Source organism: Athene cunicularia (genome assembly GCF_003259725.1).
Source record: "Athene cunicularia isolate RWA chromosome Z unlocalized genomic scaffold, athCun1 chrZ_part2, whole genome shotgun sequence".
NCBI lineage: Eukaryota > Metazoa > Chordata > Aves > Strigiformes > Strigidae > Athene > Athene cunicularia.
Window position 1 is genome coordinate 16,501,616 of NW_020799143.1, and position 23,334 is coordinate 16,524,949.

Sequence of the window (23,334 nt, forward strand, 5' to 3'; positions counted from 1 at the left end):
TCTTTTGTGTTATACCTCAGTTTTTATGTTCAGGATGAAAATGGTCACTTCTAGAAGTTAATCTATCATTGTATGAAATGGTTGGAGGTATGGGTTACTACTTAAGCATCTTTCAAGAGGTATGATACAGAAATAAAATATGTTATGAAGATAATATGTTTTAAGCAATGGAGGAAAGGTTGCATAGAGTACTAGGAGTTCTCAGAAAGGAGAGCTAGGCAATAGCTTTGCCAGCTTGAAGTTGATGGATGACTCACAAGTTGTGGCCACTGTTGAGAAGCGATGGTCAGGTATGTAGAGATAAGAATCCATTTATAAGACATCAGGATAAGGAGGAACCTGTCATGTAGGTGCTCAGCCCTGTCAGATGGACAGAGCTGTTTGTTTAGGAGCCTGCTTGTTTCACTAGCCTTCTTTTGATGGTGATGAGATATGTCTAGTTCTGGAGCAGAACTAGAGTAACAGACGTGTTATGGAGTGAACTGAGGAGCTTCAGATCCACCTCAGGGAGTTTTGCTGTAGATTCTACCAGCCCGATGTTCCTTCCCTATGCTGGCCTTCAACAGCAAGCCTGAAAGCTGCTGTTCTGAGGGGTAGGACAGACTGTCTCCTTTGCTTCAGCTCCCAGGATGATCTCATGCATTCTGTAATAGGTTTGGGATATTTTGGCACCTACAAAGCCATACCAGTCCAAGGCCTGAATATTGCACAGTTTTTATGTTTTCATATAGGGCCATACTCTCTTTCAGCAGAAATGTGATCCTGCTGCATTCCACGACTAGAACAGCAACAAAAGAAACCATATTTTCTGTTTTCTCTGTAGCTGAAGTGGTAGTAGCAGAGAGGATGTAAAACTCTCTTCCAAGTGAAATACAACTTTACAGTTGAAATCAAATATTTTTCTTCTTGTGTGTCACCTCTTTATTACTATTACTGTTTTAGCTCTTATTCCTTATAGGAATTACTCTGCTACTTAATACCCAATGAATTTGATTTCTGCACTTGTTTTAAGTCTATGAGGCAGTGTACAACAGACTGCTTTTTCTGGGTAAATGATGAAACAGTATAGATACTGTAATCTGTAAATAGGAAAATGGTCAGCAGATAGAAGTGTCAGGCTGTGCCCAGTCTGCACAGGGTGTTGAGTCCACTCTGACCCATGCATGAATCTTCGCTTTCCAGGTTCCTCTGGGCTTCTTTCTGCCACCAAGTTCCAAGCTAAAAGCCAGTCTTCTGCAAATGTACACACTGTTGTTTTAACAGTTCTTAGTAAATGTATGTGGATAGTGACTAACATGGAAGTGGGTTTTGATGTTGGGTTTTCTTTAAAATGCATGTTAAGAATGTCCTTTCTATGAGCTTTCAAACAATAACATATAGCCTTTTTTTTTTCCTTGCCTTTTCATACATCAAACTTAGGAATAAACAGTCAGGTATAGTTTAGCAACATTTCTTTTCTTAACAGATGCCAGTGTGGATTTTACTTAGAGAATGGCAACTTTGTTGTTTTAGTTTAAAAACAGCCTTGTATTTTATCATTGAAGGTATTATCCTTCAGATTTATTTAAGTTACAGTGCATGAAGTGTGAAAACAAGTACAGGTACGCATTGCACACCCATGTGAAAGAAAAGTTTGTTAGCCTAGGCTTTTAGTCTTATATTACTTTTTAAATTAGTGTTTGTCTTCCTTGTCAGCAACAATGTGAATTTTGAAACCACTCTGCCAGTAGCTGCATTGTCACCTATTGAAAATTAACCATGTTTTTTTTTTTTTCTGTAAGTTTCACAGGGCAAAGAATGTTTTATTTCAACCTATTGTAGTTTTGCTTATTCAGAATGTGCACCAGGAGTAATAGTAATAATAAATTGTACATGATATGTATGTGTGTGCAGGCATGCATGTAAGAGGCTACTGCTGTATTTAAGTAACCTTCCTTCCTTCCTTGTTCTGCTTTTGGAGATAATGCTGCTGGGGGAACTTTCAGATATCTGGTTGTAAAATTCTTGATGATGCAGTAATATTTGTTGCTATTACCTTTTGAAGAATAAAATTTTGAGGAGCTTTTCCGAGCTTTGCTGGGTTGTAAGATGTAAGCTCTTACAAGTTTTGACAATCCTCTATGCCACACTTGAATGAGAGTTCACCACTATTTGAGACACTTTATTGCTTTTAGAAGACAGTTAATTCATAGAATCATAGAAGATTGGATGGGACCTTAAAGATCTTCTAGTTCCACCTCCCCTGGACCTTCCACTAGACCAGGTTGCTCAAAGCCCCGTCCAGCCTGGCCTTGAACACTGCCAGGGAGGGGGCAGCCACAGCTGCTCTGGGCAACCTCTGCCAGTGTCACCACCATCACAGTAAAGATTTTCTTTCTTATATCGAATCTAAATCTATCCTCTTTCAGTTTAAGACTGCTACCCTTCATCTTGTCACTACACTCCCTGATAAAGAGTCCCTCCCCAGCTTTCCTGTATCCCCCTTTAAGTGCTGGAAGGCTGCTATAAGGTCTTCACAATTCTTCTCATTCATCAGTTGGATTGTTCTTTTATCTGGAAAGAAATTTTGAAGAAGTCAAATGACCAACTGGACTGTGTTCTTGAATAAGGAATTTTTTTTTTTAGTCACACCCTTGACTTCTCTCCAAGCTACCACCTCAGGGTTATATTAGGATCTTGGTTTCTTTTGAAAAGACACTGTTTTTGAAAGATAAAGAGAGAGTGTGGTGGTGTTATTAAGGTATGTTGTGTGACCTTCAACTGTCTTCAGACAGCAAGAATATATGACTCATCTGGCTTCAGAGAACTGATCCAAGTTTTGACTAATTTAAATGTGCAGTGGCAACCAGCAGAAAATTGATCTCAGTATAGTTTTATCCCACATTGGTCTATTCTGCTAATCCACTCTCTTGCTATTTCACCTTTGTGGTCTCCTTATATCAGCTAGAGGTATTCCTGGGATGATGGTGGTAAAAGCTGCGGTTAGCAGAAACCATAAGGCATTCATATCCTCTCAGGACATGTAGATTTTTTTTTTTTTTATTCACTTTCAAGTTTTCTTCTTCTCACCAGATGTGTTCTTGTTTATTATGATGATAGGTAAGATTTTAGGCACATATTGCCAAGTTGTATTTCTTAACTTGTTCTGTAATGGATGAGGCTGTAGAAAACAGAGCTGGTGGTGTATCAGTCAACATCTTGATTTTCTTATAATTCCAGTCATAAGATTTTAAAAGTCAAAAAATATGTAAAAATAATAAAATCTAGGTTTGCTTCAGTGCTGTAACAGTGATAGTTTAAAATGCCACTCCCTACCAGGAGTAAGGCTGTAATGATTGTAGCTTTGTTTAGTTAACGCTGGTAATTCATTATGCCAAAATTTTCCCTGTTTCTCTGACAGTAAATAACATTGCTTCTTTGTTCCAGTTATTTTACTTAGTGAAGAAGTATCTGAGCAAATCTCTAGTGACACACTTATAAATGGTGTTCTATCACTGTCAAGCAGTTTTCACATAAACAGGACTTGTTTCTACAGAAAGATTCAATGCCACTGTTAAAAAGAAAAAAGCTGTAATTGAAATTTTCTTTGTATGCTTTTGTCAATAAAAATACTTACCTTCTGCCTTTGATTGCAACAAACCAAGAGGAACTACCAATATGGACTTCTTGTGAGTTCCTATATATTGTGCTGAAAAGGAACGTTTTCACTTCTTAGTAATTTTTGGGCAGTCCTGTAGATTTTATTATCATCTGTCATTCATATTCCTTTATCCCATTTTCATGCATTCTGTGCTGGAAATTTTCCATGGTTTTCACCAGGATACTTTTCACACTTTGCACACATGTGACACTCTCTGTGGTTAAGGAGGACTAGAAATGTTTTCATCATTGCTGCTGGCTTAACCAGAAAATTAGTCTGTGGGCAGGCACAAGAAGGTAGTTTTAAACATTGACCTGGGGAGACAAAGACCTGAGCAAACTTGGAGATGGCCTTCAAAAGGAGAGAGTGCTATAATTTTCATATATGTATAGGTAGTTATGCATATTTTATGTGTATATACAGAATATATTTTTCAGATACATATGAAAAATGTTTACATATATATATAATATACATATTTCATGTAGATGTGTATACAAAAATATATAAAAATGCATTGTGTGTGTGTATCTTTAGATCTCCAAGTATAATCTGTTACTGGTATTTGTCTGACAGAGTCTTTGTCTAGTGACACCCAATTACAGAGCCACAAAGCTGAATAAGTTTTAGATTCTGCTTTGAATTGTAATTCTGTTTTGTATTTCAGTTTTTGTAGGCTTACTTTCAAGGTGTAAGTAATCAGAAATACTGTCTTTTCTAACATGATGCAGATTGCTTTACCATCATGGTTTTCTGTGTGTGGTATCGATTGCTACCTACACTCCCAATAAAAAAAGAATTAGAAGCTTCGTGTTTTAAAACAGAGTAGATAATACAAGCATGTTCTTCCTATCTCTGCCAAATTTGAATTTCAGGATACTGAAGCAATCTGAATTCCCATGTAGGGAAGTGTCAGGATCAAAACTGGAATTCACTTTGTATTGCAGTGATTCAGAGATGTGTGGTGGAAATTATTTTCTTATGCATTACTTAAAGCAGAATCTTTAGTCAAAGAGTTAATTGTGTCAAAAAGGCATCTTATATACCATTCTGGGCTTTACAGGTTCATGTCGAACGGATTTTTGTACTAGATGTGACATGCCTTGCAGAAAGGCTGGACAGTATTACAGAATTACTAGAAGTGTGTGGTATGGTACTTTATTTCATGTTATATATAAGGACATGACTCTGTTTCATAGGTTTCAGAAAGAGAGAAAAAAACTCTGGTCATCTTAGGGGTAGCCTAGAATATTTTTTACCATGAAATAGTTCTGTATTGTCTAGGTTTGTAATTTTATACCATCTTAAGGAAAGTAATGTTTTTTCCCCACTGGTAGATTTCAGAAGTGTAAAGATCTCGCCTTCGTTTCTGATGAACTTGGAGACAGGCAGGTATCATTGACACCAGATGGCCTATACCACATCACCCTTTCTGCAAAGACTTGGGCCTGGTTAACATGAATTCATCAGGTTGTGGGGACAAGTTCTGCTTGATGGCCAGGTAGTGCCCTGCAGAGATGGTCTGTGCATGTAGTGCTGTGCTCCTGACCATAGTGCAGGCTGAGGGTGGAAGCAGGCTTGTCCCACTTCAGCTTCAGAGCATGTTCTTCATTACAATAATAACCACTTTCTTGCCAGAGGAGGTAAAATTGGTCAGTATATAACATCATGCTTGATTTTCTGGGCATGTGTGTAAGGAAGACTTGTGTTGTTTGTTTGTATGGGACTGAAGATTTCAAAATGATGCTTATGGTAAAGGCGAAAGCTTACAGTTTAGATTTCTGCAGCATATGTTATCTCAGAAAAGCTTATGAGTTGCTCCTTTAGCCTTGCACTGCACCGCTGTGAAACACACTTCTCTGACAAGACACCTAAAATACTGTGTAAGAGACATAAGGCTGCCTTTGTCCTGGGACACGAGTCATGAAAACTTTATTAAAATAAAACCCAGGCTGTAGTAAAGCTGAGAAGCACAGCACTGAGCAGTGCACCCCGGTGCACGCAGTTTGTTTCCTGCAGGAGTGAGTAGCTGTCTGAACACGGGGTTTATGTGACTGTGCAACTGCTCATTCTAAATTTCAACTCCTCCTCTTAAGCAAACACAGGAATAATATACATAAACTCTTACAGTCACAGAGTGTGAGCTCACTGAATTGGAGCAAAGGAAAAACGTTGTGTGATGTATCCCATGGGAAATTTCCAGCAAGCAGATCTTAACTTTTAATTGACAAATAGTCAGAAGTGTTCATTAACAAACTACACTTAGTACAAAGATGCGAAGAAATTTAAAGAAAGGAAAGACTGCCTGTTAATGAATATGAGGTAAATTTCAATTAACACTGATATCGCATGTTTCTGAGCTTGAAGTTTTCTGAACTGTCATTGTTATGCTACTTGCTTTTTTTAAAAACAAAACAAAACAAACCCCAGCAAACCAAGACCTCAAACCAAAATACAAACATCTATTTGTTGCACACTGCCTACCATAATGTCCTGAAAGTTGGCCAAGGGAGATAAATTTTTTCCTTCTGTCCTGAATTTTTGCACTGAAATGTCTTACAGTAATTAGCTGAAGTTAGATGTTTTGGATTATTATATCTTCAAGAATGGAAGATGTTAAAATATGCAGTCATATATTATATGTATATTTTGGAGACTTGTTTTACTCATTAGTCTGACTCTTAAATCAAAATGCATGTTTTAATTCAGTGGTACCTCAGTTGCTACTGATGCTACTGTTTGACACTGAACTGAATCTTGTAGTTACTTTGCAAGCACCACTTGACATTGTTCAGCCCTGCAGTAAACAAGCTGTCAGCATTGTGCAAAAAAAGTCATGTTTGTGTCCAGTGGCTAAAGCGTATACTTCTTATTTGTCTTGCAGGCACAGGAGAGAGTGGCAAAAGCACGTTTATCAAGCAGATGAGAATCATTCATGGATCAGGTTACTCTGATGAAGACAAAAGGGGTTTTACAAAACTGGTGTACCAGAATATATTTACAGCAATGCAGGCCATGATCAGAGCCATGGATACCCTCAAAATCCCATACAAGTATGAACATAACAAGGTGAGATTTTTGATTATTTCTGTATCTGAAGTTTTTCCTCTTTCTATTTTATGAAATATAGTGAAGGTCTCAAAAAAATTACTTGTCACACAAATTATACTCAAAGCTCAGAAGAAAAGGGCTTATTCCATTCCTGCCTTTAGTTCTCTGCCCTTTTTGCTACTTTGACTGCACAGAGATACTGCTTTTAACAAGAGAGCTGCTCTTAACAAGATGCCTGAGCAGTTTGTCTCAGGGCAGAGGTTTAATGGCAGTCTGCTGTTTGACTGTGACTTTAGTTAGCCCTTGTCTTCTCCTCCCAGGCCATGTTCTGGCCAGAGCACAGTTAAGCCATTTCCCTTATCTGTAGCAGAAGATTACTGCTTAAGGTTTGCTGTTAACATTACACATGGATAAAAATCAACTTGCTAGAAAAACAGACAGGGATTATCTGTTTGGGTGTGAACATACTTTGAAATAAAATTTTTGAATCAAGACACTAAAACAATTAGATTCTTTTGAGATTGCTGTTATTGAAATTTAAAAGGACAAAATACATTTGAAATGTTTGGAATTTTCATCTCTGACTAGCCTGACTTCTTTCCAATATTTAAAAAATATATTTACATTTTAAAAGAAAGTTAAGTGAAGTATTTTTTTCATTCCATGAAGGAGAATGAAATGCTTAATAGTCAATGGAATATGTTGTAAGGCACATGATTACATGGCTGTATGTCCCACTTTTTGTCATGGGAGTGATACAACTTTGTTTGATAGTTCCTGAGAACTTGTTCTGATTTTTACTGTTCAACCATTATCAACAACTTTGTCAGGCGGAGAGTTTAAGGTGTCTCACAAGTGGAGGACTCACCTTTCTTTCAATCTTGTGAAAGAGTATTTAATGATAATTTAGTAATCCTGGATAAAAATAATACTTTCTCTGATTAATTATTCAAAAGCTCTTTTATTATTATTTTGAGCAGGGATATTTAAAATAAAGAAGTAAACTTCCATTAACTGGGGAAGACAGGATGAAATTAACTTGTGTTAAAATGAAAATATTTTGTGTCTACATACATGAAGTTTAATTAGAATTGAGCTGCTGTAAAGGCATCTAATTAAAATAATAATTTAAATAATAATAAAACTTATTGTCAGGTTAAAGTAGATTAGTTTCTCCACTTGCATCTGTCAAAGGCATTGCAGATGGTCAGCACTTTGGTGACATAAATATAGCTATAACGAGAGTCTTGAAGGAGCCTGGGTTTAAGCAGTGGGAAGTCTGGAGGATCTTGTCTGTGAAAATCCATATTCTTAACCTTCCTTAATTGTGGATGGGAGGTTTTGTGCACATGAAAAAGATTGGAAAACTTGTCCTAATTGGCAGAAGAGACTATTGAACTTCCTAGTCTGACTGTATGCTGGAACTGTCTAGTTTCCCCTCATCCCTCATGAATCAAAGTAAAATATGTAAATAGTATTAAAAAGAAAACTACATTTGTATGTGTATTTCAGCCTTTTGACTCCATGCTTTTGCTGTGTGCAAAATGACCTGAAAATCTAGTTGACTGTAAAGTACAATTGTTTTTCCTTCAAAATTGGTATTGACTGTCACTTGGCTTTAATATCTGGAAGTCCTAATTTCCTAATTGTAAATTGGGATTTTTTTTTTCCCTTGTATTACACTACAGAGTATATCTTCTGCAGTTATTGTTTAAGTTAAGAGTACTGAATTTATATAGTGTTTTTATATAATTGGAGTGAGTCAGTTAGGTTTGACATAGGTGTATACACATGGCCAGAGCTGTTCGCTTTCTCTGTATAAAGTAACTTTGCTGAAAGTGGAAGTCTATCTTTGTGCTTAGCTGCTTCACAGGCATTCCCATCAGCTTCTAATAGGGCTACATGCAGAGTAAAGTAGAATTTACCAACTGACAGGGTCTCAAGGCAATTCCTCTATAAATTCCTTTGGAAATACAGAGTAAGTTAAACTTGCTACAGCATCATACCAGAATAGAGAAGATTGCAGTGTATTACACTTTGTATACAAGGTCACTTCATATTAAAGCAGTGAACACCGATCAATTGGTTAATCTGCTCCTTTTCTTTAAAGGCTGTTGAAAACAAACTCATTAGTTTAGCAGTCTAGAAAACACAGGAAGGGCACTTCCTATTAATTTGAATCTCCTATCAGGAAGTCCTATCTCTGGAGAGAATATCTCAAGTTTGAGTAACAACATATTTTTAGCACAGTAGTTGTTTTGCACAATACTTCAGAAAACTGCAGCTCACGATGGTATTAATGTGGTTGGGCCTAAAGAAAAGTGACCCTTTTTTTGGTCAAATTCTTCATGTTCTGTGATAGACTTTGGAGCTACAGTATAAGTTCTTTTCAATAATTCCCAGTCAAAGGTAGAAAAATTGGTAAAAATCACTAAATTCTTATCTCTGAATGCTGCTAGAATTTGAAGTGCTTTCATATCAAAAAGTTAGTTAAGTAGGCAGTTGCGATCTTTGTGTGGTATACAATATCACAAAAACATTTAGGCTGAATTGTTTTAATATAATCAGTATAGCAAGAGACAAGTTTTAGGTTTAGCTGGTTAGTTCTTGTGGAGTTGTTTTGGCTTTGTAGTCACTTCATAGTCACATAACTAAAGAGAGACTGAAATGTATTGTCTTATAATAATTAGGTTGTTTTGATAAATTTATTATCAGACTAGTGAAAGTCAATTGAGAAATCTAACAATTAGTGTTTAGTTGTAATATCTTGGAACTAATGATAAAGCATTATAAAATGAAAGATTTCTTTTTCATGTTAAACTTGAGAATATGAGTTCTGCTGAGGTTTAAGATAAGGAGTGGGGGTGATCCCTTCTCTTAGGAATTTGTCTGTCATAGGAAATGGTGGTTTATGGACTGGTTTTTAGTTTCCTTTTTGGGTAAATGTTATTGTGCTTCCGCTACTCATTTTTCAGCTAGAAGTTATGAAGTTTTAATATGGCTCTTGAATTTTAGAGTACGAAGCATTTTATGAAATATGTAAAGCTGTCATTTTTTTGTAGGTCTTTAATAGAAATGTTCATAAGCAATTCTCAAAATTGCCTGTCTGCAAAATTTTGCAAAGTGTACAGTACTAACTCATGTGCAACCACATATACTCAAATGCACATTTTTAAAAAACTGAAATACAACTTTGTTTTTCACAATTTGTCTTTTTAGAAAGCTGAACTCTGTATCCATGTTTCTGTCATTCCTTTCAAATACTGAAATACGAACACCATTTATTTTAATCTTCTAATTTCTCCTATTCCCAGTGTTCTTCATAATGGTTTGAAACCTTTGCTTTAGATAATGTAATGTCCACTTCTCCTTTTCTATCCTTTTTTTTTTTAAGCATGTCTAATATTGCTGAAGGTGGGGGAGTATGCATAGGTGTCTTTTTTTTTTTCCTCTTGTTAAGAAGTTCTACCAATTTATACTGCAATAAACATCAAATACCACTGTTATCCCATACTATTCCCTTTCAATGTAACTTCCAAAAGACAAGTTGCCTCTCTGCTCTAGCAGACAGTATCAGGAAGGTGTCACTCCATGGTGATTAACAGGCAGGAAATCTTATTTGAATCCCATGCCCATAATTTCCTGTGACACTTCTTAAATATTCATATTAAGATAACTGATGTGAGCAACGGTAACAGAACAGGCTGCAAGAAAGTTTTTAAAGATGCTGAAAACATAAAAGCAAGTTTTACTGTAAACCTAGACATTTGCTGTTAAGTTTCTAAGAGTGTTTTCTGCTGAAATTCTTTTCTGTATTTGTACCTATTCCATTTGTGGGATGTTTTGTATTAAAAGTAAGCAAATATGGGAAATGCTTTCAAAGTCTAAAATCTTACTGGCATTATTTTGAAGTCCATGTTTACCTTGTTAGCTCATTTCTTCTAAGTGAGACAAATCCACTGAAGCAAACAAATAAAAATAGAGACAAAAGTAGGATAACAGGAATGGGTATGGAGTCAGTATGAATTTTTATCTTGGGTAAACAGCTGGAGGTGTCAAGTGTTCTAGATGTCTTAGGTGAAATTTGATGTTGAACAAACCTGGGTTGGAGGAAAGGCCTCCTGCAGACACCTCACCTGATATGCAAAGAGTGTGAAGGACTGAATCCAGAGCAGGAGTGTATAAACACTGGGAGGGTTATTGGCTGTCTGATGATGCAGAATGTATGGGATTTCCAGCTTTTCAGGGGCTATGTTTTTTTGGGTTTTGTTGGTTTGGGTTCTTTTTAAAAGCAAGAATGATGTTCTTGGGATGGTGAAATGAAATGCTTATTGGTTTAGAACAGGGATAATCAAGAGACTCAAAGCAGATGAAGAAACCCAAACAGTGTCATATGCACAAACAGTATTCTACAGTGTCTCAAACCTGGAGCAGAGGGCTTAAAACAGGTTACAAGAAAAAGAGGTTTATACTAATAGTGTTAGTAAGTATTTAATGTATCATAGTGCTCAGTTACTATTTAAGTACTCAGACGTTCCTCTCTAGGTGCTCAAAGAAAAGTTATGCAATAAGTAGGAGCCTTGCAGAAGAGTTAAATGCGTGTAATACCAGGAAACTCCAGATATATTATTTTGGCAAGAAATAGATTTCTGTGGAGCTGGCTGTCATGAAGGAAAGTATAGTTAGATTTAAAGTATCATGGTCCTTTAACAACGTGTATTCAGATACAGGAACTGAAGACAGCCTTTTTTTCCAGGAGCCATAATGTGAGGTCAAACCCATGTCCCTGATAGCTGTGTTTCTTCCCCTGAGGACATTGACCAGTGAGCATTAGGGGCTCCAGTAAAGTCATGAACAATTTCTTCCTTGGCACTTCATAGAGTGTTCTTCGGGGGACTCTAACAGTCTTAACTAGATCCCAGCCTCTCCCCAGCTATCTTTCTCCTTCTGTCAGTCATTTACTCCTCTCATGCCCTGCCTTTCTGGCACCTCTTCAGTTTTACATACTTTTGACCTCAGCAGGTTCTTATCTACTTACCTGTGGCCTTACCGTTTTGTCCTACTCTCTGCAGTTTTCTTTTTCCTCCTTTATTTTTGAATATAAAAAAAAAAAAACCACCAACAAACCTCCATACATGTAGCAATTTTCATTCTGTCTTCTTTCTACCAGTTCACTCATTTGCTTGCTCTCTTGTTTAGAGCAGATGTCTCTTGCAATTGTCTGTATAGCTCCAATGGATTTGTAAGTTGCTTGTTTCCTCTGCTACATTCTAGTTAACTGTTTCATACTTTACCCCAACAGAAATTGTGAGTTTTAGATATTATTCCAAGTGTGGGGAAAAAATGATTGTTTATTGGAAGTAAGCTAGACAAGCAGGGCTGAATGTTCCCATGAAGAGCTAAGAATATCTTTATTTAAAATAAACACCCAGATAAACAAACACTGTTCCTTTTCCCAGTAAAATAATAGGTAATTTAACCTATATGAAATGAGGAAACTGTCTTAGTCTGCAGTTCAACATAAAATGAAAACTATATTTTAGCTACTCCTTTTGTAGAGCATAAAATTTCTTCCTCCTTTTAAACTTCATTTTAAGTGAAGCTCTTCATATTTTAAATGCAACACTTTAAGTGATTAACTGCTATTTGCTAATGGGAAGTGATAAGTCATATACAAAAATACTCATGTGGGTGTGATGTCCATGTTTTATTTTTCCAGTGCCACCATTTTACTGTTTCTGCTAGCAAGGAGAACAAATGGGTGGTAAATAATGCTGGCAAACTCTTGTAGGTTTTGGGTTCGCTCATACACTGGATAAAGGGCGATAAATATGGGAAAAGTGACTTCTAGCATTTTTGTGTTTCCTTCCTTTCTGACTGTTTTACTTCAGATACATTTGTCACTTAGTTATTTTGCTTGTAAAGCATATTGTGTGTCTGAGAGGAAATACTCATGTGAGTGTGTTCTCTGACAATGAAAGAGTGACATATACTCAGGGCATCTTTTGTATGTAGTAAGAGTTTGGTGTTTATTTTAAGGTAATGAGATTTTGTACTCTTGGAATGGTTCTGACTTTCACCATAATTCAGAACATTTATGTAAATATAGGTTTTTATACAATACAATTTTATACAGAAAATATATAAATTTAAACATATATATTTCCTAGAGGAGAACATTTAACAGTAATGGTTTCCTAATTATCTCATTCATTTCTACAGAGACATGCTAAGGTTATCTAGCATTTATTTATGAAATAATTTTAGATGGAAGTATTTTTGTCATCTTTTCCTCTGAAATTATGAAAATATTTCTGCAGTAAACTTTTCTGAGGAACTTGGATCCAGTTGTGTTTCAGTTGTATTATGTAGAATGAATGAAAATTCTTGAAATCTCATGTCTTTTCTCATCTCCTTTCAATATCTCATTGTTCTTGTCTAGTAACACAAAAAAGTTTCTTGAAATAAGGTTTACTGCAGTGGATTAAGAAATCTTGAGCTGAAATGGGCCATGTTTTTCTGCATGTTTTGTCAACTTGCACTTCCTAAGTGAGAAGGCTTTGTCTTATAATAAAATTTAACTTTGGTTCAGAAAATACGCTAAAGTTAAGCAAAAAATAGGTTATTAAAAAAAAAGGCAAACAAAACACACACCACGACCCCCTTTTTTTTTTTTTTTTTCTCAACTGTAATTTGTTTTGTATTGTGGAATATATTGCCTAGCAGAGGTATTCACATCAGTCATTTGAATATCTACTTTACCTGAAAGATTATTTTGCCTTTTTTATCCTCCCTGCTTAAAGTAAGCATAAAGTCTGTGTATAAAGTGTTGGTTACATATTCATGCTTCATCAGTCCAATCACATGCTTACCTGTTTTCAGACTGTGGGCCCATGTAGCTCGACACTTAGACTTTGTATTGCCTTTGGGTGATTGTGTAGAGGTGAGGCATGAGGCAAGAGTCCAGTGTTTTGCTTAAGGAAGAGGAAGTTGGCAAAGGGAAATATAAGCATGACATTAGTCTTTTTTTTTTTTTTCTAATAACTTTCATAACAATCAAACACAAGGCTGTGGTTGCATGCTTCAGCTTTGGCAAAAAAGTTAACAGATCTTGACTGTAGATAGTTTAATGTTATGGTGGACGTAAGGTATTGGAAAATCATTTATTAAGAGCAAGTCTCAAGCATGACAGGAGAGCTGAATATTGGGTCGGAGTCAGAGGGCTAGTAACTACCAAATTGCTTTTAACGCTTCCTAACATTTCTCTAACTCTCACTTGTCTCTTGATTTCCTTAGTCCCCATCATATATGAGTTTATGGGCATGTGGCTGGGGCAAGTGATACTGTGGTAAAGCTGTTAGAATGAAGATTATTTTCTTGTTAATTAAGGTTGTTCCATGATGATGATTTTCCATTTTTCTTAATGTGACCTATCAGCCAGAGTTAAAATTTGGCTTATTGTTTAGTCATTAACCTTCTAAGCCAGTTTGTAGATACAGTGTAGTAATAGGATGCACATACATGTTTTGCTAGTTTCGAGTGTCACTTGAAAATTCCCAAAATGCAAATTGTGCCTCCAGTTGTTTGGAGATGCTGTGTATTTTTACATATTTCTTTTCTGGTAAACTGCTACTGCTAGTTTGAGAATTTAAGATCTCTGTACTTATTGTTGGCTATAGAAACAGGTAGATGAGTGCTTATGATGTGTGAAGATGTTCTTTGCATCTGATCTCCAGTCTTCATCCAGCTACTTTTTTCAGCTGTAAACAAAATGCTGCCAATTGTACAAGCTGGATGAAAAGGTAACTCTCTATCAGTGGAGCATAAAGAAGCCTTGGGCACACCTGCCTCCCTCCTGGACTCCAGCATATCAGCACTGGAACAGTGGGGATGTGCCATGGAGGAAGAGCTATTGACATAGTCATTGAGTAAGCCTCATTAATCCTATCCTGACATTCCAGGTTAATAACACCCACTTCATGGCTATTTTGATGTTTGTTTGTGTTTATCCAAGGGATAGAAAAATGCAGGGGTGGGATTTAATGTTGAGTCATCATCTAGACTGTATCTATTTGTAAATTACAGAGATTTTACTTTGTATGTTGTAAGAGAAAAGCATCATCTTGACTTTAGAAGGCTTGACTGCAGACCTGTTTTTCTAACCCTACCCTTTGTAGGGCCTCCCTGTGTCATACTGCATTTCTGAAGAGCTTTAGAACAAAGTGGAAATTAGATTTTTAAGTATGCCCTTGTATTAATGCCTATTTAGTCAATTATGATTATTTGTGAGGTAGCCCAGTAGTTTCTTCTTTACTTCTGGTTCTGTTCAACTCAGTGCTTGGAATTGGAGAAACATGGTGGCATCCATTACTCGGGGCACCTTCAAGAATCATTTAAAGCAGAAATAGCTGAATACGAAACATTCAGTAGTATTTATACCCACAGGATTCACGAAGTATTCTCTCAGACTACACTCACAACTTGTAGTTGTGCAGAAACAGGATTTGTGCCCCATGTTAGAATTTTAAGAGTTTTGATGCAATAGCGTTTTTCTGCAGTTTACTAAAATACTGTTTCTGACCTGCGCATAAATGCAAAGGTAGTATCAGTTACCAGTCCATTTTTTCAGTAGCAGAAAAGAATATAGCAGAAAATAAACGGGATTGGAAGACACTTTTTTTCACTTTTATTTTTAATTGTTTATGTTTATTAAGGGTAACAAACAAAATGATACTCCAGGAAAAAGAATATGTCTGTGTCATAAGCCGTAATAGCTTATGTATAAAAATCATTTGAGAATAAAACTAAGGCCAGGCTAATTCATTGCATCAGCCTCTGAAAGCTAAAGTCACTAATTAAAGGCACCTATCACAATAAAATAGGAAGAATCTTGTGCAGTGTTAAGCTCTTAGAGGGTAAGTTTTTTTGCCTTCAGTCATAAACCCATGTAATCAAATAAAACTGTGTTTTCTGGGACAGAATATTTTTGAGAAACTCTTAACATACATTTTTATATGATTCCTTTGCGCATATGCATTTTTTTTAAAGCTGCTTTCATTCAAACTCTGGATTGAAAAAGAACTTCTTGAAAGCTGAAATCCTTTGCAGTAAAGGTTTAATTACTTTTCCTCATAAACTAGAACTTTATGGGTTTCCTTTAGTTATTTTTTCCTCCTCTTTTTTCTTTTACTTTCTCTGTCACTCATTTTTAAATACTGCCCTGACCTTTGAAAAGTTGAAAGAGTAAAAATGAAGGATTGAAAATAAAGTAATTCAAAGCAGTGCAAAACATAACTAGATATTATAAATTCTCTTGCAGCCAGTAGTCTTCAAATAAAAAGAAGGGCATGGGATAGAATGAAATGTATTGACACTTTTCAAAAATATTTTATGGATTATTAAATTTAAATACATAGTAACAATTTGGGATCAAAATTAACTTCAATATTTTTTGAAAAAGCTGGAGTTTTTTCACCCACTTGCCACTTTGTAAGCAGCTTTTGAAAACTCTTCCACTGTAAAAAGTTAGGTGGTTCTTTGATGGTGATGGAGGAGCTATCAGTATTGGACTGAGACATCACTAAAAGACATGAAGATTGTTTGACTTATGTACTGTGGTGTATGCAGTGTAGAATGGATTCTGAGTTGGAATTACTTGTCTGATTCAAACTTGCTCATTAGGGAAGGTGTTTAAGGATGTGTATGAGGAAATTGAGGAATGCATGAATGGACAGATCTTCTCAGAGGTAGTAAAGGAGCTTGCACACTAAGTGTGTCAGGTATTTCTGCAGGGGACAACATAGAACATGCAGGTGGTTTCTCAAGCATGGTCAGGAAGTTTCTAAGGACCCCTTCATGATTTAGAGGGGGTATGTCTATTTGTGTAGGCTTGTTAGTTTTTAGAAGCATGTTCTTTTAGAATTTGTATAATGATACTTTATTTTGTGTAGTTAATTTACTGCTTGCAACCCAAGTCTTTCTTCTCTCAGAGGGAAATCTAAACACCTGTTGGCATTTTTCCAAGCTGAGTCTTGGAAATTTTTTAATTTCATCTGTAGATATTTGTGCTGCCACTGACTAGAAAAATTAATTGTGCAACCTCATTATTAGGCTCATTGTGAAAGGCCTCATTTCAAACAAAAATTTATTCTGCAGGGAAATATTTATAAATAAACCTATCCTAATCAGCGAGAGGCATGACAGTACAGCCTTGTAGCTCCTGTCTTTCTTTTGTGATAAACAATGACTTGCACTGGCTGCCCTTATTGTAGAGGAATATTCATTCATTGCATTGCAAAATGTTTTAAACAGCAGCTCCCTCCTGTAAAAAGATGACATAACTTTTCTCATATCTTTAGAAAATAAATGTATGTTTTAAACAAGTAGATTTTTGAGGATCTAATATTAATGATTGAGAGAAGCTGTAGCTTACTCTCTAGCTCCGTTGTTTCCTGATTCCAGTGGTGTCTGTATGCTCTTACTGGTATGTTTCTGTCTATCTGTCCCTTTTTGGACACTCGTCATCTTTTGTGGTCTTCCTGTAGAGCTTCCTGTGCACTGCTCTCTGATGATACCATATGAATCAGCAATGTGGGTGGTGTTTTACCCATCTGACAAATAAGAAAACTGAAACAACAATATTTTTAATTTTTCTTCATTGAAGTCAGTACTACTCAGAGGTACTTTCATAATTTGCATTGGGATGCATTCCCTTGATCCAGTAGGTCTTTTTCGATTTCTCATCTACTGACTACAGTATGCAGTAGTGAACAACCTTTTATGAATGCATCCCAAGCAGCTGTTATAACTATCGGGGTGTACTGAAATAGATACAATTTACAGAAACCTTGCTAACATAAAATGTAATGAAATTCTGGCTGTTCAACATTTTAATGCAATTTTTCATCATGTCCTGCATTACTGGTCCAAACTACATAGGAATTAGATTTTACGAATGCTTTCTTCTTGGGAAAGAAATGAAAATTAGATTTCTCATATGAAGCCACAACAATGAGAGGAAATTTAAATAAATATGCCTTGGAGAGGGGAATTTGGTTGAAGTATGAGCGAAGGGCGTGGTATAGTTGCTATGTAGGCTGAGTTGTCAAGAACCTACTTTTAAAGCAAGGGTTAATCCATGAAGATAATTTTGTTTAGTAATGCTTCTCTGGTGTTCAGATAGTCTCATTAAGTCATTGTTCTTTGAACATGGCACAGTTACTTCTCGATAGACTACGAAATAAGTTTTTTCCCCTAAACACTTCTCTTTTTTTGGCCATTCTAGATTTGATGATTAGATCTCATGATAAGGTTTTTGTTTCATTTTTTTTCCTTTCACCTTGGGTATTCACCCTATCAGATCTTGTGCAATGTATTCTGCTGAAGAGTGTAAGAAGAGGTCAGTAAACAAGAACTGTTATACTGTGTTTTGTTTTTTTTTTACCTGGTTTCCATATACCTTTTGAATACCAAATGAATGAACCTTCCAGAGTTTTTGAAATTTTGTGAGTTTCTCAGGAGAGTCTTAATTTTCTCCAGCAGTATTGATCACGGAATTAATCAGGTGGTATCATTTTCTGACACAGCTTCATATGGCTTGACAAAATGTGGTTAAAATGTCTGTGGAGTACAGACTTCCTGATGTAGTTGCATTTTCCAGAGACAGGGTGTACCAGCTGCAGAGTTTGAGGGAATTTTACTACAGTGCTTGTTAAAAATAAGTATTTCCAAGTGGCCAAGGAACCAAACAGAAAACAATGCCATAATTTTGGGTCTTCAGTTGGCAGCATTGCACAAAAAACAAAACATCCATTCTATAAGCTACATGAAAAGAACGGACAGTCACTATCTCTTCCTTACAATGAGCAAAGATGTAATGCATGCTTTTACTATGAAGTCATTTTATCTTAGAAACTGGAGTTCATAGATACTTTGAAAGCCTAAATAAAAGTGTGCTTAAACAGAACCCTACCACACCCAAAATTCAGACATCTGTCTCCGTCTACTAATTATGCCTCGCTACATCATCAGATGAATGTAATGAAAGTAACTGGGATAAATATTTACTCTTATACTATGTTACAGGTGCCAGCACTGATACAGTTTATAAATAAAATCAGTAACTGAACAAAGCATTTTCATCTGCATTTCATATAATTTTTTTTTCTCAGCACACTCAGTTACAGAATAAGGGAAAGGCTCATGCCTTTTATAGTGTTTCTTCTCTTTTGAGGGAATCTTGCCAGTCTTGAGTGGTAGTCTGTGCTGTCTTTCATGTTCTTATAACATCTTACTATTGCAGAGATCTGTGTTGATAGAGACCAATGGTTAGGTGTGAAATCTTAATAACTAGATCTTAAAATGAGGAACAGTGCTGTAAAAGTGCTCAAAGCTGTTGTTGGGAGACTGTTCAAAGGCAGAGTTTTTCCTCCCTCTTTTCCAGTGTGCTGGGCTGTGGCTCTATCCAAGCACCCTAGCCTCTGTACCCCTTGCCCTGCTTGCAGTAGCACTCTTGTCATGAGCTGTCCCAGGATGACCCTGTGTCACTTACAGCACAGAGTCATGAATGGAGAGCAGCGGTGGCATGCCTAGCACATGCCTCCATGGATCACCGTGAGCTACACTGTCTCTGAGCTTGGTTCTCTCACCAGTGTGAGTGAGCTGCAGTAGTCTGTAGTGATTCTGTCTTCCATCCCTCTCACTTTCACCGAGTCATGCAGCCACAAGTCAGTTTTACCAGAACTGTTGAGCACACTTGCTAAATCTGGGTAAATATCTTACAGTAATGCCTTAATTTGTTTTACATGCTTAATTTACTTAATTTTAATAGCTAGCATAGCTGACAACAAGTAAATTGGAGCAGCATATCTTAAGAACCTAAATATGGGTCTTGGATAGGATCCCACAGCATTTAAATTAAAATCAATGTTATTTATGTCAAAGATAGAAAACTTTAGGCAAATGAATTTGAGTATGGCTCTTTTTAATTTTTTTTTTTTTACTTCTGTTTGAAACAAAACTGTTTCCTCCCTTCATAACATCATTGTACCAAAGTGTTAATCATACTAGTTTGGAGTTGCTTCAAAAACTGTATGATTGCAAAAGTGAATACTGGAATCGTGTTTGTGGCTCAGTGCCTTGTGCCACTGTGCAAGCATATATTCTCTGCATACACAGGAACTGGTTCAGGTAATCAGCTGTGGGGTTTTTGGAGATACATTACCCCTGCCTGACCTCAGGATCTCCACACTTCAGTCCCATTCAGTATTCATGTTGTGGGTGTACAGAGATGTAGTTAGACCATCACAGGCTTTGGTGAAGGAGAAAAAACAGAGCAGTATCCACCGAAGCTAAAAGCTTCAGAAGTCAGGAGTGTCTCATTACTTTATGCTGAACTCTCTTTTTTTTTTTCCTCTCTTCCTCTGTTCTGTGTGCCCCACCCCCACCCCAGCTTTGTTAATACCTCACATGCAACAATAAAACGTTATAGAAAATGTCAGTAAGTCAATACCAGACCCTTCTGGGCAGTAATTTTTAATGTACATTTATTATCTGACTTCCTAGATATTGCAGGTAATTAAATATGCCTTCCAGTGGTTAAACAACAACAAACAAACTATTTCCCTAGGCTAAATCAGAAAGTTTACCTGAAGATAAAGGAAGCAACTGAAGTTTTGCTACCAGATCTCATTTCTTTCAGACTTGATTTGTTTGTTGAAGACTCCTTTTCTTTTTAATTTATAGAGGTTGATATCGCTCATCACCAAAATCAGGATAGAATAATCTTTTTTTTTTAACTAGTAAAAAATTATTTACATTTTCATCTTCGTTTTGAGATTGAGGGTATAAACTGTTGTCTGTCCAGAAATTTTCTCTGTTCCCTAGTTTCTGAACAGGAATTTTACACATTGCCAGGGGTGGTTTTTGTGGGTTTTTTTATGATGGCAAAGATACCTTTAAGAAGTGAAATTCCATATTCTGAATGCGAAACGGTGGTGATATGTAACTGCAATTCAACTTGTAAGTAAGGTAATTTATAAAGAACTTTGCTTCAAAACTACTTTTATTTTAATATTGGCTATATAAAAAGCAGGAAAAGAAATGCTAGCTTCAACAAATGCATTTTTTCACTGAAGAATCAAAAGACAAGCCACAGTAAATTTCCTTTAATGTGATTAAATTAATGCTGCAACTTTTGGCATCTGTTCTTTTAAATATTTAAAAAGTAAATCTCTACTCTTTGCTGAAATATGTCTGATGGCGTTTTAAAGCTTTTCTTTAATAGGTTGATAATTGTACTTGTAGTTTCTAGGCAAAGGGAAGGGCTTTTGATGCCTGTTTTTATTCCTAAACCTGAATTCAACAAGAGGACAAAACTGAGCTGCTAATTCTGCTTTCAGTGACTCTCTGAAGGGTTTATTTAGGGTTAACAAATCTGTCTTCTGTGAGAAGTTGTACCGAATGAGTAGTAATTTTGGAAATTGCAGGATTGTGCATAGTCAATTTGTAATAAATAAATGTTAATGCTTTCCATCATCATCCTGTTTTTTTTCCTGCATTACTACCTCTTCTCTTTTTAATGCCCTTACTTGCTTTTTAACTTTGTGCTACCACTGTTTGAGTATATGAAAATGAGATAGGTTTTTGCAACTGTAGAGAAGTCAGACGTAACAATTAGGAAGGCTAAGTTTATTTGCCTCGTCTTCCAGCTCTTCTAATTGAGTGCTGTTAACAGAAGTGGATTGTGCCCTGTAGATGGACAATGAAAGTGCAGGGAGACTTCTGAGAAAATACCTCTAATTGCACTGCCATCCTCACTCCAGGAGACTGACAGCTAACCAGTGTTATCCTCTGTCCCCTCTGTCTTGTCAGTGTTGATATGCAGAATGTATTGATAGGGCACGTGACTTCCATACAGTTAGTACACTCACACAAACATCATCTGTAGTCCATAGGTCAGCTAAGTTGGATGTACTAACAGAGTGGGGTGCACAAGACAAGCAGACTAAGCTGCTTCCAGTAGGAAAAAAGCTTGGTTCGTGAAACACATTTTTTAATGTCTTTAATCTGCAGTTACCTACTTGTCATTTATAGGTCTTTTTAACCAACACGCAGCTACCACCTGACCAGCAGCCTGTAGTTCAGCTGCCAGAGTAATTTGCATGCAGTTAACACGAATGGGTAGTTTACTCCAGAGCTCTTCTGCTTGTGGAAACTCCTTTGTCTCTGATTTTATACAGAATATCTGCTGTAGAGTTATTCTTGGAAGTGCAGTAGTATTTAGCCACTCTTCCAGGAGCTGCAGTACCTGTATTTCAGATTAGACAGAGATGGTAAAAGGCTTTCCTACTCATTTTCCTCAACAAAGCTGAAAGATGCAGTTGAAATTGTAACCAAAAGTTTAAGTGCTCTTTCCATTCATTCACTCTGCAGGCATCTCCCTCTTCACATCAAGCATCCTTCCAAGCATACTTTATTGGAAGTCCTCATGTAAAAACCTTTTTGACAAAACTACATTAAACAAGTATTTGAAGAAATCTGTAAATTCTGTAGTATAAATTTAAGTAGATCTGGCCCAAAACTATTTTTTTGTTTCTTCCCCAGGGGCATTTATGACTCAACATTAATGATGAGTCCAGTAGTTGTCCTCTTAATCACATTGATGAGCACGTGCTCAAACTAATACCAGATTTATGTAAGAATTCATGAGCATGAATGAAAGTTGCATAATTGGGCTCAGTATATTTGAAATGTTTAGCTGATTGTCTTTGTCTCTGTAAGTATGAGACTCATCAAAGCCCTCCTTAGGGGACAAATGCATCTTTTCTATGCTTGGTGTTAAGATTGAGTCTCAACCTGCAACATGCAGACTGCTGTCTGTAATAAAATCTCTTTTCAGGAAACTTGTGCATTTGTTTATTTCTATAGTCTGCATTTATTATATAGTAGTCCATTAAAATTAGGCTTCAGACTCTACTTCTGTAAGTCATGTGGTGAGCTGCATAAATACAATTTTTTAAAGACTGTCTGTTTTCTGAGGCTTTACTTTTCAGTCTGTGAGGAACAATAACTGTTAGTGCTACTGAGTATCGTACTCACTGAAATGAAAAATAAGGGGAAAACAAAGATTCAGAGAAATAGTAAGTAAATGAAATTCAGTTAGTGTTGCCTTTGACAGCGGAATATTCTGTGGCTTTTGTTTGAATTAGTGTATTTAATGCTTTTTTTCCCCTTAATCGTTAAATCCATGGCATGATCCTTATGCTACCTTGCTCCCTCTTTTCCCTTGTTTCTGCTACCTGTGAGGGGAAAAAAAATAGCATCTCAAATCATGTTGCCTGAACTGATTAATCTTAGTCCTCTTCCAAGGATGTGAAAAAAAAAGTTACTTAATGCATAGTTGCGGTGTTGATGAGTCACTGTCTAGTTAATCTGTTTCATTCATTACTTTACCATCTCATAACTGTGAAATGAAAAGTTAGTGTAGACCTCAATTGAATTAAATCTTACAATGATGAGTAAACTGTACATTTCAGAACATTTATATGTTTTTTTTCTCTTTTTTTTTGTTATTTCTGTTGTTCTTGAAGCTCAGAATAAATGGTGAATCTGTGCAGCCAGTAGCTGAAATAAACGGGAAGGAT

General features: G+C 36.3%; 1 protein-coding gene across 1 annotated transcript in view; it reads left to right on the top strand.

Moving 5' to 3' along the window:
• The first annotated feature begins 282 nt into the window (after positions 1-282).
• Positions 283-23,334, top strand: part of LOC113489960 (guanine nucleotide-binding protein G(q) subunit alpha-like) — a 99,408-nt gene continuing 76,356 nt past the window's right edge. Inside the window, exons 1-3 of the mRNA XM_026866044.1 lie at positions 283-290; positions 4,978-5,032; positions 6,491-6,709. Of these exons, the coding sequence (XP_026721845.1) occupies positions 283-290; positions 4,978-5,032; positions 6,491-6,709 (282 nt within the window). The remainder of the gene's footprint in view (positions 291-4,977; positions 5,033-6,490; positions 6,710-23,334) is intronic.